The sequence below is a fragment of the Myiozetetes cayanensis genome, unplaced genomic scaffold (genome assembly GCF_022539395.1).
Source record: "Myiozetetes cayanensis isolate MyiCay16 unplaced genomic scaffold, myiCay2020 scf7, whole genome shotgun sequence".
Taxonomy (NCBI): Eukaryota; Metazoa; Chordata; class Aves; order Passeriformes; family Tyrannidae; genus Myiozetetes; species Myiozetetes cayanensis.
Genome location: NW_026087964.1, coordinates 6,362,613 through 6,380,007, shown reverse-complemented (window position 1 = coordinate 6,380,007; position 17,395 = coordinate 6,362,613). Strand labels below are relative to the sequence as shown.

The 17,395-nt window shown below is 41.4% G+C and overlaps 2 protein-coding genes across 3 annotated transcripts in view; both read right to left on the bottom strand.

Annotated features, from left to right (window-relative positions):
- Positions 1-12,514, bottom strand: part of DOK7 (docking protein 7) — a 56,765-nt gene extending 44,251 nt beyond the window's left edge. Inside the window, exons 1-4 of one of the 2 annotated variants that reach the window (XM_050338561.1) lie at positions 12,259-12,514; positions 12,073-12,118; positions 9,671-9,916; positions 5,609-5,809 (exon numbers count right to left, since the gene is read on the bottom strand). In XM_050338561.1, coding sequence (XP_050194518.1) covers positions 5,609-5,809; positions 9,671-9,916; positions 12,073-12,118; positions 12,259-12,312 — 547 coding nt within the window. In that variant the 5' untranslated portion in view covers positions 12,313-12,514. The remainder of the gene's footprint in view (positions 1-5,608; positions 5,810-9,670; positions 9,917-12,072; positions 12,119-12,258) is intronic. The other variant, XM_050338562.1, reaches the window with a different exon arrangement.
- Positions 12,515-14,601: 2,087 nt separating this feature from the next.
- HGFAC (HGF activator) overlaps positions 14,602-17,395 on the bottom strand; it is a 46,356-nt gene continuing 43,562 nt past the window's right edge. Inside the window, exon 14 of the mRNA XM_050338385.1 lies at positions 14,602-16,306. Coding sequence (XP_050194342.1) covers positions 16,136-16,306 — 171 coding nt within the window. The 3' untranslated portion in view covers positions 14,602-16,135. The remainder of the gene's footprint in view (positions 16,307-17,395) is intronic.

The window sequence follows — 17,395 nt, the reverse complement described above, 5'->3', positions numbered from 1 at the left end:
GCAGTAGAGCTGGTCTTGACCAGAATTACTGCATCCCCATCACTTTCCACACACATACCCCGTCATATCCAACAGGATACTCACATTTCACCTAAGCAATGGACACACTTTAAACAGCTTGACAAAGGGCTATGGGATTCAAACAAAAGGGATAATAGAGAGTGGACCACAAACCACCTTAACTATTTTAGTAAATTAGATATAACTAGCAAGTAGTAAACTGATCACTCCAGGAAAAACATATTCTGGTCCACACTCTTCTGTCACTCTCAATTTATGTCACATCTAGGTCTCTGCCTGTTCTGCTTAAATCTATTCAAGAAAACATTGTTAGCAACATCTTCTTAACTTGATTTGTCACTCCACCACATTTGCATCTCTTCACATCTTGCTTATCAAAAATTCTTCAGCCAAAGAAACAAATACACACCCTGGCTTCAGGATCAGAGACCATCTAGGAGATTACAACACTAATCACACAGTCTGACAGGTATGAAGGTTTCTGGTGGTGACTCATGAAATCTTGCCCCATTTCCCCTCCCCAAGAAATGCCAAAGTCAGAGAACACTGTCTTAGGGAAAAAAAAAAAAAAAAACTGGCTGCAATGTGTTCAGGAATTACTTGACATTCAGCTTTTTCTTTGAGCTCACTTCTCCCTGCACAGAATAGAGGGAGTCTGTGGGAATCAGTTTGCCTAATCTTGGATGGTATGACTCTTCCCCCATGAATCACATCAATGCCAGAAGCCACATCTTTCTTGAGGGAGCAGGGCAGCACCAGGCTTTGCTGGATGATGTTCACATTCCATGCACAATAAGCAAGCAGGATACAGAGAGAACACAGCAGAACACATTGATGTCTCAAGCACAGTGATACACTGTGTGGCTTGATAATTCAGCAGAATCCTACACATCCACGTTGCCACTCAGGAAACAAAGATACCTCAAGTATTTCTGTACATAAAGAGTATATCTGGGCCACTTTATTCTTTTATGACTATTGTCAAGAGTTACCTAAACTCCTAATGGGCTCTACAAGACTTTGAGTTTAATGGAAACAAAAAAAGTAAACGTGCTCACGCAAGCTGGCTGCTTAACTCAAATGATTATTTCAGCAAAGAAGTATCACTTATTCGGAAATCCCAAAACCAAATGTGATTGCCTTCATATAACAAACAGCGTATGTCCACGTGCGTGTGGATACAAATCCAATATACACATTAAATATTTCTTTGTAGATTCTATTATTCACATAGAATAACACTTTAATTGCTGATTGACTCTCACAGGAAACATTCTCTTTGTTTTGCTAGATAGAACTATATTGCAAGTGAAGGAAGAAGTCTGAGGGTGCTTGCAAAAAAACATCAAGTGAGATGAACTTGAGAGAGTAATGTTTCAAAAGCATACATAAAAACAAGTCATTGCATTTTTTTTCTGCTTTCTTGAGAAAACTGACAAATTCACTACTAGAAATTACACATCCCAGTCACGTGCTGGAACAGATTTGGTGCACAGGCATTTGGAAGCTGAGGAATATGTGGTATGCATCCCTGTAATACCATGCAGCTGTTTACCAGACTGAAGGGCTCACTCACTCCCTCCACGGGGTAAGAGACTTGGTGAAAAGTCTGCAACCACTTGCACAAGACTGAAACACTAAGCCAGTCCTCTGTGTCAGCCAGTAAAGCATTGTACAGTCCCTCAAACATTCAAGAGAAGTTGTCAATTTCATAAAACTTCCTAGATACTACTAAATCCTGCTTATGTTCGATTTTCATTTATCATACTAAAAAAAAGCAAACCCATTTGCGAACACGCCCTCAAAATGGACAAAAATTACTTCAACCTCTGTACTGTGTGTGAAAGCAGGGAGGAAGAGTCAGTCCCTTCCCATTAATTACTACTCCTGACAGCTGCCAGACGATGCCAGAGCCTGAAGTCTAATTTAAACTACAGGACAGGTACAAACCATGGCAGTTGATTTCATGGCGATCAGCATATCGTCCAACTAGTAACATCTCAACCCTGGGCTTGAGAACCCCCTTCTCTCTGAGGAAAATGAAAAAGGGTGTTCCCTTTTGGTGTTGCCAACTAAGATATGGGCATGACTACTGAAAATAAGATAAGAATGGTTATTGTTGTCTGCAGTAGACCTAAGGAGGAGACAGCACAGGGCAATATCTGCATATTAACAGAAGTTTTAATCTACAAAACTGAGATATTTTCAAGAAATTCCAGATTTTGCCCCAGTTTAACCACCCCTACTACTTTTAATTTTCAAACAAATGCAGATGTGGAAAGAAGGGAGGGAAGAAGGGAGGGAAGAAGGGAGGGAAGAAGGGAGGGAAGAAGGGAGGGAAGAAGGGAGGGAAGAAGGGAGGGAAGAAGGGAGGGAAGAAGGGAGGGTGCACCTAATTTTATCAAACTACCAAAACAATCACAGAAATACTCCTGCTTATCTTGCAATCAGCAGCATCAGCATTTGTTCTTTGAAAGAGCACTAAGGGTCCTACAGGTTCCTTTCTTCCAGGAGACGCTGTCACAAAACATGAGGCAGCTTTAAACCAGGCTCTGGAAGCTAATCCTGAAGCACTTGAACACTGAATTCTCACAGCATTAACATGCCCTTTTATTACCCTACTTGAGTATTTTCACATTGACCTCCAAGTCAAGATTCTCCTGGCAACTGGTCATTTTTATCGGTGCATGCTAATTGAGTGAGCAACTTAGGAAAGTGAGAGGCTCCTTTTTTCCAGCCTGTTCCTCTGTGTAAACCTCTCAATTGACTCCTAGGCCAAGACGCCTGCTTTTTTGCAAATGGTATGTGTGATTAAGCTTCAGCTACAGAGAGAGCACAATTTTTCCCCGGGGAATAACTTTTTTGCAGCTTTCAGAAGCAGGAAAAGTATTTTCTAATCTCTACCAGTACAACTGTGATGCTAAAAGTAAGAGAAGTTCAAAATTTAAATGGTTTTCTTTCCTATTTATGAATAAGCCTGTGTTAACCACCTTGGAAACGCACCTAGATTTAATGTTTGGAAACTCAGCATTATCTCAGATGGTTTCCCTCTACCTGGATCGAGTACCCAAAGCCTTTGGAGTTGAACAAAGCCTTTACTGAGCAAATAATTCCAGAACATAATTAACGATTTTATTTTTATGAAAAAATTTGTAAGGAAGCAAGAATCAGAAAACTAAAACCAATTCATGTCCTTTTAGACCTCAGGTTTACCACAGCCAAAAGTGAGCTTTGCTTCTGTTTGGGGCTTCATGGGTTTTAATGCAGAGTGAGGCAATCGAACCACAAGATCATTGGTTCCTTTTAATTAGGTATTTACTACAGTGGTATTTAAACCTTAAATTCACTAATCCTCAGCATTCAGAGCTCCACAGGAAGAATGTGAGCAAAGATATGGTTTAACCTGTAGGAAAGTAACATTAATAATAGAGTCTGCATAATATTGTATGACATTTCCATGACAGGGTAATGGAGAGTGCTTTGGTTTAGGAAGTAAAACAACTTCTGTAATAACATATCAGGTTTTTTCCCTGAACATTACTTGCTTGCCTATTCCTCAAGAGTTCCAGAAGACTAAGGTAAGAGTCAGATGCTTGAAGAAAGATGGTCTTTCTCTTTGCCAACACTCTTCTGTCAAAAATAACCAGAGTAACATTTTTATTTAGGTTCTGTTTACAAAAAGCATTTTCTTATAGTGGCAATATTAACTCAAATGTTTAGAGTAAACCCATATTTAAATGTTGTTATGCTTGCAGATATGTTTAAGTGCTCAGTTAAGGGCAACAACTCCTTTAACAAGATAAGCTTGAACTTGTAAAGGGTTTCCAACTGTGACAGGCTATTTTGTACCAAAATGACTATGCACACCTGCAGGAGAAAGGCAAAAACACCCTTTCATGGCAACTGAAAGGTCTGAGCTATCAAGACAGACATTTCTTATGAATGATAAACAAATTAGTGGGACCCTTCCCAAAGCACTTGTCTAATTCACATCACCTGCAAACTAAAAGCAAAAAAAAGAGATTATTTCATACTTAAACAAAAGGGACACAGGAGAGCTATTGATGACCTCATGTTTCTTACCAGAAAGTTTAAGTTTAAGGGAGGGAAAAAGAAACCAGGTAGGTAATCCAGGTTCTACCACCTAACCACCTACAGCTTCACATTTCACAGAATTACAGAATCAATTAAGTTGGAAAAGACACCTGAGATCATCAAGTCCAACCTTTGACTGGACATGTCAATTAGACCATGGCACTAAGTGCCACATTCAGTCTTTTATTAAACACCTCCAGGGATGCTTACCTCACCACCTCCCTGGGCAGTCTGCTCCAATGTTTGACAACACATTCTGTGAAGAAATTCCTCCTAATGTCCAACCTAAACCTCCCCTGGTGCAGCTTAAGACTGTGCCCTCTTGTCCTGTCACTGGTTGCCCAGAAGGAGAGGCCAAATCCCCCTGGCTACAACCTCCTTTCAGGTGGTTGTAGACAGCAATGAGGTCTCCCCTGAGCCTCCTTTTCTCCAGGCTAAACAACCCCAGCTCCCTCAGCTATTCCTTATAGGACTTACCCTCTAGACCCTTCCCTAGCTCCACTGTCCTTCCCTGGACCTGCTCCAGCACCTCAATGTCCTTCTTGTAGTGAGGGGCCCAGAACTGGACTCAGCACTTGAGGTGTTCCTTATGCACCTGCTCTAGTGAAAGGTGCCCCGGCCCACAGCACTGGGGTTGGAACTGGATGATCCCTCCCAACCCAAACCATTCTGTGATTCTATGATCTGGCATCCTGGCCCATGGATTGAGCTATTTAGGCTTTCTGCAATGTGGAGGTGAGTTACAGCAACACTCAGTAAGCCCAAACCAGTTTAAATTTTTGGAGCATAGCAATTGCGTCAGATTTAGAACAAGCTACAGTAGAAATGCCACAATTTAACTAAAGAACATCAATGAGGGATTATATATATATATATATATATATACACATACCCCTCCTATTATTTCTGGGCTTTCTTATACAAGTAGTAGCTAACCTTAACTAAGCATTTATGCTTAGGAGCAGGGATGTAGGGTCTCTCCTTATAGTGGACTGTTTTTTATGTGGGCACCAACCATTCTGCAGGAAGATAAAGCTTTGAAGCCCAACATATTGAAGGGGGCCAGGAACTTGGGTTTCCCACTCTGTAGAAGTACGGCAACCAGAAATAACATGCAGAGCATCAGCATACAAGTCCCAAGGAACAAGGCAGAACAACAGTAAAGAAGTCCAGGGAAGAATATATTTGCATTTGGATCACCTCTGAAATCTTCTAATTTTTCAGTTTGTTAATTGAAGAAATCCCTTATTTTCACATTTCAGTACGCAAGTCAAACAACTTCACATTCAAACTGGCAATCTGTATACCCACTCAACACCAGGGTTTAAGCCTGCAGAAATCTACTCAGAACAGACCCTCTGAGATGAGGCTGCCTGTATGACAGAGCAGCACAGCTGGTTCTGCAGTCTCAGCTTTGAATGAGACCAGCATTTGCATTTCTACAAAAGGTTATCAAGCAACTTTTAGAAGACAGGTTTCCATTTGTACTTACAGAAGCCGCACCTGGTACCCCCTTCAAAGATGAATCCGTTTGGGACAGCTCCATATCGGCGCAGATCTGAGAGCTTCCACTGCCCCATGACACTGGGAGGAAGGTCTTTTGCAAGGACGAGAATGTCATTGCAGAAATGCAGGGTAGCAGGCCCGCTCTCTAGTTTGGTGCCAGGTGCTACAAAGACTTGAAATCTATGAACTATCAAATAAGGAAGAAAAAAAATTACTGTACAATATACCAGTAAGGTACCATGACTTAAGTTACACAGGTCATTCCATTCAGCTGTAGCACTTGGACCAACCCCTGCCCACACCAGGAGACTCTAACATAAAGATTCTACGTGGAGCCCAGGCAGCCCCATGAAAGTAACTGTAAGCTCACTACTATTATGCCAGTTTAGAATTGGAAAAGACCCACTGTATGTTTTTTTTCTTACAACTTATTAAAGTTGTAATGCTATATTAGTTAATCCTAAATCTTCCAGGCTGATCCCTATCTCAGATTAGTCAGTTATCCAGCCCACACTTCACTTACCTCTTCCATCCTTGCATTACTACACAGGTTTCTGTCTCCTTCTCTAAACTGTGTTACCCCTTTCCTACATGCATGCAACACAAATAACACAGTGCCCAAAATTCAAGGCTCAAAGAATTAGGTAAATTCTAACCAGATCTCTATCAATGACTCATCTGCAACCTTTAATAAACTGCTTCATTTCTTCCCTAGCAGCAAAATGGAGAAAATTACATTTTTCCACCTTTGTGATTCTTTCAGGAGTCGGTGGTGGTAGATGCCCAGACATTTAAAATTACTAGGAAATTAAATGATTCATAGGTAATAAAACACTTTTGGATGTCAGTTAATTTTTCATATCTCACAGCCTAAATTTCAAAAGAGTGGAGAAAAAAAAAAAAAAAGAAATGCCTATCTCATTCAATTTTACAAATTTCAGTTTCAAATCCCAACTCCAGTATCACCTATTTTGCAAGGGTCCTTACCTAAAGTAGCAGTTATTCGAGGCTGATCTCCCATTTTGTCTTGCAGAGCTATTGCATTCTGAATAATAAGTTATTAGGATCACTGCAAGGGCTCAAATCTCAGTGTTTCAATGGGAACAATTTAAGTGAGTAAGCATATAATTCTCAAACAATAGTTTCGACCTCCACTAGTCCTCTAGTTTCTTTCATATTGTGATTAGACAACAAAAGAAAAAAAAACTCACAGAAAAATAATTTTTAAAAAAATACCACCCAAAAACCCACTCTTGTGTTAGCAGAGAGAAACATCAAGACTGTTACACTTCCCAGCAGAGTGTTTTAGTAGAGTGTTTATGAAGAAGAACATAGATTTAGCTTTTGGTTATGTATTAAAGATCATACAAACAGCTCCGTGCCTATGAAATCTACAGGGTAACTTCCTGTAGTCTCAGTTCTTACAACCACTCTTCCCTGTTTCTTGCCCATGCCTCTCCAAGCATCACACATTTCACCTAGGTCTGAGTCTTGCTTCTCATCTAACTACTTGCTATATTCTTAGTTACGATCTGAGCTGTAAGTCAACTCCTCATCTATGACGTGCACTTGGTAAGTTCCCTGAGGCTCCAGCAGAATTAGCCACAAAGTCATTCGAGTGAAATGTGCAAGGAGACAGAGATAGATCTAACTGACCACAGCTCTACTTACAGCTCTGCCAGTAGTGCTGCTAGGGAGCAAATCAATAGTCACACCATGTCCCCTTTTGGGCACACGGTTGTTACGCAACCTGCTTAAACATAAACTATGAAAAAGATAGCAAAACCATCGTGACGAGTAACGCTCAGTGAGGAATCTTTAATATCATTTGGACCCCTCTGCTCAGCTAACTCTGCCCAGGACTTTGCTGACAATTAAACTTCGGGAGCAGAAGCATCAGGGTTCTTTCTGCGTCATAAATTAGGAATGGAGCCCACTCTTCACACAATCAGCTGCAAGTTACAACAGCTGCTGAGAACAAAGCGCTCCATCTCAAATTCTAGACCACTGTCAAAAAACAGCACATCCAAATCTGAACAAAGCCAAAGTAGAAGAAAAAACATATCTGAACATGAAGCTTTTTCCATATGCTGCTTTCTCAGCAAACTGGATTTTTTTTCAAAATTCTCCCCAGCCATCAACTTCTCCTATTCTATGAAAAAAAAAACCAAACACCATGAAGTCATAGAGCTGAATACACCCATGAACAGCAGGTACCACGTAAATTCATCAATTTCTTCAGCTAATCTTTTCTTCTTCAAAGCTACTCACTGACCTGCAGTATGCTAAATTCTCAGAAAGGGTTGAGGGTTGAAGCACATTTCAGCAATCACATCCACCTCATCTGCTAAAAACTTGAGAAAACACTGGGAACTCCAGTATGAACGCTTCCACTCTGTGGTCCTCATTCAAGAACAGTGTCAACTCCTTTCACATTCTCTTTTTTTTTTTTTTTGCTTCCCAGACTCTGAGGTCATCTGTTCCCTGCCTATTTTTATCATCCAGCTACCTTACTGTTACTTTCAAGGCACACAAAGGCGCCCTTACTACGCTTCAGGAAAAAACACTAGTAACCACCCTCTCTTTATCGAAGTCTCCTCTCTTTTTTATTTCTGTCTACTCAAACTAGACTCACTTTAATTTGACTTCTTTCTCCTAACTGAAGCTTCACTGAAAGCTTCCTTTCTTTCATCCTGAAAAAAACTCTATGCTCTGGTTTAACCTCCTTCCCCTAAGATTTTTTGCAATTGACTTTCTATAAATTATTGTTATTTCAATCAATTATACTTGTTTTCTTACTTCTGCATTTCTCCACCTCCACACACATTCCACCACACTTCACCTTTACTCCATGGCTGCACATGTCACCATCCAATAGCCTCTATTCCTACCTCATTCACAGCATTCTTTGAAAAAAAAACAAAACTCTTCACTCCATTTTCATTTCCTCCAATTACAACCATAACCCACACACCCAGATTGAGATTACGCTGTTCATCCCAGCACTGCATCAGTGCAAGATCATAAATATCAGACCTACCCTGTCAAATTCAAATTCTCCTTGAGACTTCAGGACAACTCTATGCTATATATAGATCTCAAATCTAGGAAGAAAATATAACTGGAAGACAATATAGCTGTATCATCAAAGTGTACCAATGACTCCAGCTACTTGTGCCGGTATTGTTCAGAACCCTCCCTAACCTTTCCTGTTATGCAAGACTTCATATTTGATAGCTCTGAGAGGTACATCCACACATCTCACTTCTGATACTTCTACTTTTTTTTACTGAAAAATTCCCAGGCCATCTTTCAAAATATGTACTGCAAAGGAACGAGCCACAAACCAAACAGATGGCACAGCATATGTAACAAATGATAAAGATGGCTAATGTGTGTCTCCCACACACCTACCCTCCTTCCCTAGTTATGACTAAACAAACATAAGACAGATACTATGGATTACCAACATTATCACTCTTTGTTCACTACTGCACATTTTAGAGCTGCTAACCAAGAAAATAAAATAAAAGGATGCAAAAAAGTGAAGTTAGCTGGAGAGAATGTGTCTGATGACAATCGTTATTGCAAGAAGTCTCTTTCTGAAATGGGACACTAGCAGCAATAAGCACTGTCAATGCAACACCTGGCGGGCAGCTCAGAAAAATGGGCCTGAACTAGCCAAGTACAACTCAGAACTCTGCATCTCTTAATTTATGTTCTCAGAATCCCTGAGTAAACTGTAGAACCAAGTCTGATTACTTTGTTTCAAACCTGCATACTGTCAGTGCCAAAATCAAAAACCTGTGTTGAGAGGTCTCACGGTTATCCATCCGTAGTGGGCAGTACTACAGTCAAAACCTATCATAAGGGACACCTGCTTTATTATCTAAGGGGAAGACCAGTCTCTTCACTTTCAGATGACTGACAGTCTTTTCCTGAACTGTACTTATTTATTTGCATTTTAGTTTTGCTACTCCTTGGTTTTTTACCCCCTGGGGGGGAGGGGAGGGAGGGGGCAGGGAAGGTGCAAGAAGACAAAGGTTACCTTCCCCCAAACTGTAGCGTATTCGTACATCCCATGCGTACATTGTTTCCTTGTTCTCAAATCCCAGCATCACAACTTGAGAGAGACAGATGATTGCCAGTGTGTGGTTCAGGCCCTCGTAGGAGAGGCCAGGCTCCAAGCCACAGATGTCTTCTAAGGTCATGCTGCTCCTCTCCTTGTGCCCTTTTGCTCGTTCAGATTTATCCTTGTACACCAGCATGAGCAAACAGTCTAAAAGAAGCAAAACTGTCAGAGATGATGAGGCAGAGCTTAGACCATAACACATTTCTCAGCACTCTGCTCAATACAAAGGTGCTTTAGAAAACTGCGCAAAGTCAATGTAAGAACTCAGATTCCTTTTCCCACACCACCCCCCGGTAGTTTGTAGCCCTTGTTTTCAGAAAGCAAACACTGAAGGCATGTTCCAAGAGTAATCTGCAATAAGGAAAGAAGGAAGCCAGTAATACGTCTTCCCTGTTTTACTCATCATAGTCCAGGAGCTTTTCAGATACTCTCCCTAGTCTGACTCATTAATTCGGAACATTAGGAGCTATGCTACGATACTGTTCACATTACAGACTCCAAGGATCGAGAGGCTATTGTCATCTGTATTTCCATTAGAACATACTGAACCACAAATGAAATTCTTACAGTAGCTCACAGATTACCCAACTACTAAATGGCAAGCACTGCAAGATTGTTCATGCCGGCTCAGGTTTCCCAGTTAAATGCTACACAGTAGCCCTTGCTAAAAATCATTATGTGCCACACCTTCTTTTATTCTTATTTTTTTTTTATGCTTGATTGTCTCGTCAGTTGTTTTTAACTCCTTCCTAGAGGTGCTTATTACACAGCAACTATGCAACAGAAGAAGGCAATTCAAGTGCCACAGTCCCACAGGAAAAGAACATTTCACAGGCAAACCCAAAAAAACCAAGAAAAACGGGAAGAGACCTCTCTCACTTTTTGCATTTATGACAAAAGCAGCCCTTTTTCCTCCAGGTTCCTTTCCTATCACACAGCACTCAGCTGTACATGAAATTAATGGTCAATACCAAAGCTGCAACAACCACAGCTTAAGCTGAGCTACGAACCACAGAGACAAAGACCCACTGCACCGTTTTATGGACGTTGGGGTGTGGTGCTCTGAGCCCTGGTGAGGTGCCCTGGTGCTCTCAGCTGGGCAAGGACTGGCAAATCTCCAAACAGATGAAAAATGACTGAAAGACTGAACTGTCTGCTAACTAATGCAGAGCTTTGCATGGATCCCCAATTGTCTTTGTGCACCTGTGAGCAAAAACAGCTGCAAACACAGTGTTTAAGCATTCTGCAATACCATTGTGTGTCTGAAGAAGCAGCAACTATGGTTTATGCACCAAGAAAATCAAATGAGTGGGGGCTTTTTTTTTTGTAAACCTGGCTAATTTAGCTAGAATAAAAATACTATTTTTGAGGAATAAGCTACGTTTTCAGTCAGGCTCCCTCATCTATTCCTCTCAAACTTGGCTTACTTCCTTTAGAAGTCCAGGCCCACATTCACGTGTCCAGATACCAGCTCTAGGATCAACAGATGCCCTTTCACACAGAGAAGTTTCACAGATTCAGATGAGATACAGGTATTTAAGACACTAAAAAAATTACTGTACCAGCTCTGGTAACAAAGAATTAGGTTTGAAGAGCTTCAATTACTATGAAACCTTCAGTCTACCAGCAACAGCCTAGAAAAGATGCCATAATCCATTCCGCAGCAATGCAGATTCACATTTTCTAAGTGACAACGTTTAGCCCTGAAACGATATACTTTTGGGCCCAAATGGTTTCCCTGTTGGGAATAGATGGGAAAACCTAAAACCCACTTTTCTCTCTGCAGCAGTAAAACATCAGCTCTGTGTAAGATTTTCAATTTCCCCTTCAGAAGCATGGAAACGATCTTTTTTTTTTATTCTTTTTTTTCCCCCTTAATTCAAAATGTCATTTTATTTTTAAATTGAAGTGATATTTTCTGTCAAAACACTGATCAAAAATAACTACCGTGCTTACAATGCCAGCTTTTTTTTTTTTTTACATACACCCAGCAATCACCCTGAAGAAATAATAATAATTTTTAAAAAAAAGGGGGGGGGAAATTTCCATTTTAAACGGGCAGCAAACCCAATGGTTCTGCTTTGGAAAGTCTCTTTTCCCCTTGGTTTTAGCCTGGCATTAAGCTCCGCAGGAGCTCGCCACGAGGCCGGACACAACTTTTGGAGAGCCCTGGCCAGGCTGCGCACCCCGAGGGGTGCCCTGCGAGCCCCAAGGGCCCCGAGCCCTGTCCCCCACCGCCGGGACGAGGAGGAGGAGGAGAAGGAGGAGGAGGAGGGACACTCCGGCCCTGCCTCCGCCTAGCCCGAGTCCCCTCTTACCTGCCACCGGGGAGGGCTTGCGCAGCACCAGCCACCTGTTCTTCCACTGCAACGAGAGGCAAAGGGACAGGGTTAGCCAGGGCCGGGCAGGGGAGGGGAGAGCGAGCTCTCTCCCCTGGGGGGAAAGAAGCGTCGGTCGGGGACCCCCCGGCCCCGCGGGGCCGAAGGGGCGCTCGGAGCGGGGACCTTTTTTCCGTCTCTCAACTTGACGTGACCCTCCACCACCACGGAATCCGTCATCTTCAGTCATGATTCCGGACAGCTGCGCCGGCTCGCTGCGCCCGCCCCGCGCTCCGGCCGCCCGAGGGGTCACTTCCAAAATAGCTGTCGGAGGGCCCCGCGCGGGCGGCGCGGCACTGCCCGGCCCCACCGCGCGGGGGGGAAAGGGGGTCCCGGGAACCCTTTCACTGGTCCCTGGTTCACGTATTTTACTCTGCGGGCGGTTTTGGTCTGTTTGTGGGCTTGGGGTTTTTTTAATTATTATTAGTAGTACTAGTATTTTCTCCAGGGTTTCAGAGCGGGAGGCGCAGGCTGGCTTATCGGAGCGTCGCAGCCCGGCTCGGGCTGCCTCGGTGGATCCGCTCCGGGCGGGACCCCCGCCCCGTCCGGCTCCGGGCTTTGCGGCCGCCCGGCGGGGCAGCCCCGCTCCGGGCTTTGCCGCTGACCCGCCCTGGGCTGCCCCGAGCCCGGCCGGCCGCAAAGCCCGGACCGGATTTCCCTCGCGGAGCGGGGCCGGCCGAAGCACCCCCTTCCCGCACCTCCCTTATAACGCCCAATTCTCACTTTTCAAAAGTGTAATTACAGCTCTCCCTGGCTTCCAGAAGACATGCAGCCAAGTAGCCCAGATAAAAATAATCTTCTCTCTTTTTTTTTTCTTCTTTGCAATGCAACTGTCACGAGATAACAACACGCTTACATCAAGCCCAGAGCAGCTACAATTAATAGAATAAGATGTGTTAATGATGTCCTCAGATTTATTTCCAAGAGCAGTGGACTAATTAGAGTCCATTATTCCAAAAATACTCCTACTGCATCTTATTTGATGGTAATTAGTTCTTCAGCTTTTTTGAACAGCACCACAGCACATTTTTCTTTCAATAGCATAATAAGAGGGGGGTTTAGATGTTTGCATTTATTTCTTTCCTTTTAATCAGTCAGTTTGCATGGAATAACATACAATTTAATAAAACCATCTCTAAGTGTGTTTCATAATGAATTAGGGAAGTGTTTGTTCATCTGGCTTTGCATTCCAATTCAATTTCAATATAAAGTTAGGAAAAATATCAGATAAAATTTCACTAGTACATATAAGTTGGACTTTCATTTTAACCAAAGTGATATTCACTTCAAGGCGGTGAAGACTATGGAAGATGAGTTTCCATGGGGTAATGCTCAACAAAAAGACAGAAGGCAGAAGCTGCTGGAGTGCCCCGTAGTTGTGTGACTGGTGTCAGGGGTGTGAGAGGTCAGGCAAGGACATCTCACAACCTGGTCTTTCCTTGTCACCCCTGCTGTGGGTTTGTGCATTTAACACAGTGCTAGTCACCATACAGCCAGTGCTCAAATGTTTTTAATTTAGTTCCATGGACTCAGTGCAGTAACAGTGGACAAACAGGATGCTTTGAAAGCCACAAATTCATTTTAATGCATTCAAAGTGTAACAGTAGGAATTGGAGATTTGCTGTTTAGACCTTTGAGGGCAGAAAACAGACCATTCAATATACTTTTTAAAAATGTGTTATTGTAGTGGTGTTGCTGTGTAGTGATACAAGCAGCATAGATTTTGAAAACAGGATAGCTAAAAACTCTACACAAATTGTCAGAAACACAAGTGTAGTCACCTTTCCAATCAAACAGCTGCCTTCTTTAATGCAACAGAAGACCAAAAGAACACATATATAACACAAAACCAGAAGATCAAAGGTATGCACAGTATGGATGGATATTAATTTCAAAGTGAACCTGAAGTCACAGGACAGATACAGACGTTCAGAATGGCTTAAGCTTTGAGTGGAAACCTGTTCCTGATGAATCCCTTCCAAAGAAGACTAAATAATTTCTTCATGCTGATTGAGTACTTGTCTTTCAGCAGCAGGTACAGTTATTATTTTTACACAGTCACATTCATTTCAGGGAGTTAAGCAAGCCAGACTGGTAGTCCACATGACTGGGAAGGCAGAGCCAGACAACAAGAGTCTTCAGCTTGTTTTGGAATCAAGACCCCAGAGATGGACCTCAGTTTTTCAAGTTACCCTTTAGTGCTTCAGAAAAACAAACTAAAGACTTTGATCTTAGGATTCACAGTATTCACAGCTGAAAACCAAATCCAAGCGCTTACATCTGTCTACTGGAAATTTGTGTGGCACTTGCATAAAACTGGGAGCACCACCAGCTGAAATTGATCCTTGTGCCCAGCTTTTCAGATGCCTTCCAGCACAAAGTGTTATTTCATGTTTCTATCGGCTCTCAACCTACAGAGGGATTCAAAGATTTTGTTGTAACTTTACACATAACAGACTAAGTCCCAGAAACAGAGGGTAAATGTTTTTATTAAACAGTTTACATCATTCTTCTAGATTAGCATTGTTATATATTTGTACTTATACATATTCAGGTTTTGGTTATTTTTCCTTTAAAAGTTTCTTTTAACTGCAGATTTCATTTACCACTACTAAGAAACCCATGAGGACAGTGCCAGTACTATAAAACAAAACACATATCTGAGTATCTAGGCATCACTTTAAAAATTCTGTATCTTAAAGCACAACTTTGCTTGAAACACTTAAGACAGTTCATAAGTATTCACTACCAGGGAAGAAATACATTTCACATAAGCACTTCAAATGTACAGAGCTGACATGGCTAAAGGTTCCATGTATTAAAAAAAAAAAAAAAAAAGCAGATGGAATTTTCCATTCTTTGTCAGATTTTTTTGTTGTTGTTGTTGAATAATTTTCTTTTTTTTGCTAACACAGATGAGCCCATGGCCTTTAAACAGGTATATGTTTTAATAATTTCTTTGATTGTTCCCATAACAATTCCACAGACCATGACAGCAACGCCTGTGGTTTATGCTATCACCAAATCCCCAAGGAAAATTTCAAGCTGCTCCCCCAGCCATCCAGTTGAAAAATCTGTTAAGAGAAACCTCCTTTCTGAATTATCTAAACAGCTAAACAACCTGTTAGTACAAAAATCTAAAACATCTTCAAAACACTGTCAAATTAAAGAAACTCTTAGGGATTTATCTTCATGGTAAAATATTTCCATTGCTATCCTCAGGGCAAGGAGCAGATCACAGTCTGGAAAAGGTGCTGGCTGTATCGGCCTAAATCAGGTGCTCCAACTTCCAACATTTTTCAGCAAGAAACGCTGACCTCTCAGGAGGTGTTGCATTGACCTTGCTGAAAAATTGCACACCAGATTCAGCAGAGCTCTGAGATATCCTGATTTTACATCAGTGGAACATAGTAATGTGTTAATACAAAAACATGCTTACAGGTTTAGTTGAAACAAAACCTAAACCCTCTTGTTTTTTTCCCCAGAACTGGTTTGTTGCAGTTAGCTGAGGAGCAGCTTTACCTGCATTATTCTATTGGTGTTTCTTGACCTGAACTTTAAGAGATGACTTCTGAGGGAGAGGGAATTTCATTTTTGATGCTCCTCCTATTTATTTTTCTATCTCATCTGAGAATACAAGTACAGTGTTATTATAGGTGGGTTTGGGATATGACAGCTCCACCAGAAACTGCATAAACACATCAAATCACTTTTTATGTAATCCACCAAGAAGACAGAGAGTTGTAGATTTTTTTGCATTGTCTCAACATGTTTGGGATTGGTTTTTTATTAAGACAAATAGAGACAGTCATGTACCTTGAGCAATCCACAGCCCCAGAGTTCTAGATCAAGGCTGCTGACATCAGATGGAGCAGGTTTGGCTTGGAATTGCTATGAATTACCATGACAGTTTTCACACCAGTTTATAATGAAATACTTATGCCACTTTAATGAAACCAAAAGACTCCTGAACCCTGCTTCAAATGTTAGCATATTTAACTGTTCAACTAGTTTTTCGGGGGGCTATTCTCTCATTAATCCAATTTACATAGTTTGTCACTCGTGTATATACTCCAGGTTTGTTGACTCTGCCACAGCCATCTCCCCAGCTGATAATTCCGTAGAGGTAAGATATTTCATTTTCCTCACAGGCCAAAGGTCCACCAGAATCTCCCTGTATTAAAAGTAAACAGAGATTATCTAATTTGATAGAAAGCAGTTAGAAAAAGATCAGTTTGGGAAAGTCCTAAGTTGGGAATATTTCCACATGAGATTTAAACTAAAAAAAAAAAAAAAAAATCATCAGTGTACTGAAGTTTTGTTATAGAAAGCTTGTTAAGTCATATGTCCAATATAATGGGGGATTTTTTTAATTACACATTGAACAAAAGTATCAGATTTCGCTTAAAAATAGGAAATTGATCAGATATCAGATTTTGTTTAAAAACAGGAAATTCTTTTAGATTCAGACACCTCCTGAAAATCACAGTTCATGGAGATCACTTTCAATGGGAGTAAGCAAGTCTCTGAGGACTGGCACTGTGCTGTAATATCAGCACTGTATGGATGGGTTGCATGGGTTCATTTGGAGAATTTCTTGATGCAGTTTATTGCAACTGTCAGAGAAGATGAGAGTTTTCAAAAGAAAGGTGTTGCATATAGACACACTTTTCCATGTGACTGTGGGATGCTGTCATTTTATGTGGCATATGGGGTTTTGGCATCTGTTCAGTTTGAGGTTACTGAGCATTTACCTTGTCATTAAAACCATAAACCAAAAATCAGCCCAAACTACACTACAGCAAGGATGAATTTGGAACACTTTTACTTATTTTAAACCTTGCAAACATTCAGGACATGGGATTTTATTACTTTTACTCTTAGACAGACTTTCTGAAGAAATTAAAATGTTAGAAATGAAAAATCTGTACCAGTAAATAGTACTGGTGAAAGAGCCACCACTCTTATTTGAGACGAAGGAGAAATATATTTTTTTTCCTATTTCAAAAGAAAAATCCTTGAAAGCAAAATACATTTCTTCTTTGTCCCTCTCATTCCTGATCTCTGTTTTTCCAGGATGGAGAGCAGGAATCAGCTGTCATCCTGCCTCTTGTGTTTGCACTTCCTGGGTAAGGCAAGGAAAGGTGAGCAAGCAGGGTAGTTTCCAGGCTATAGTATGAACAGTTGCAGCCAGTAACTACCATCAGTCCTCAGCCTTGGCTTGGAAATCTTGAGCCACTGCTGGCTGCTGCCATTTCACTCT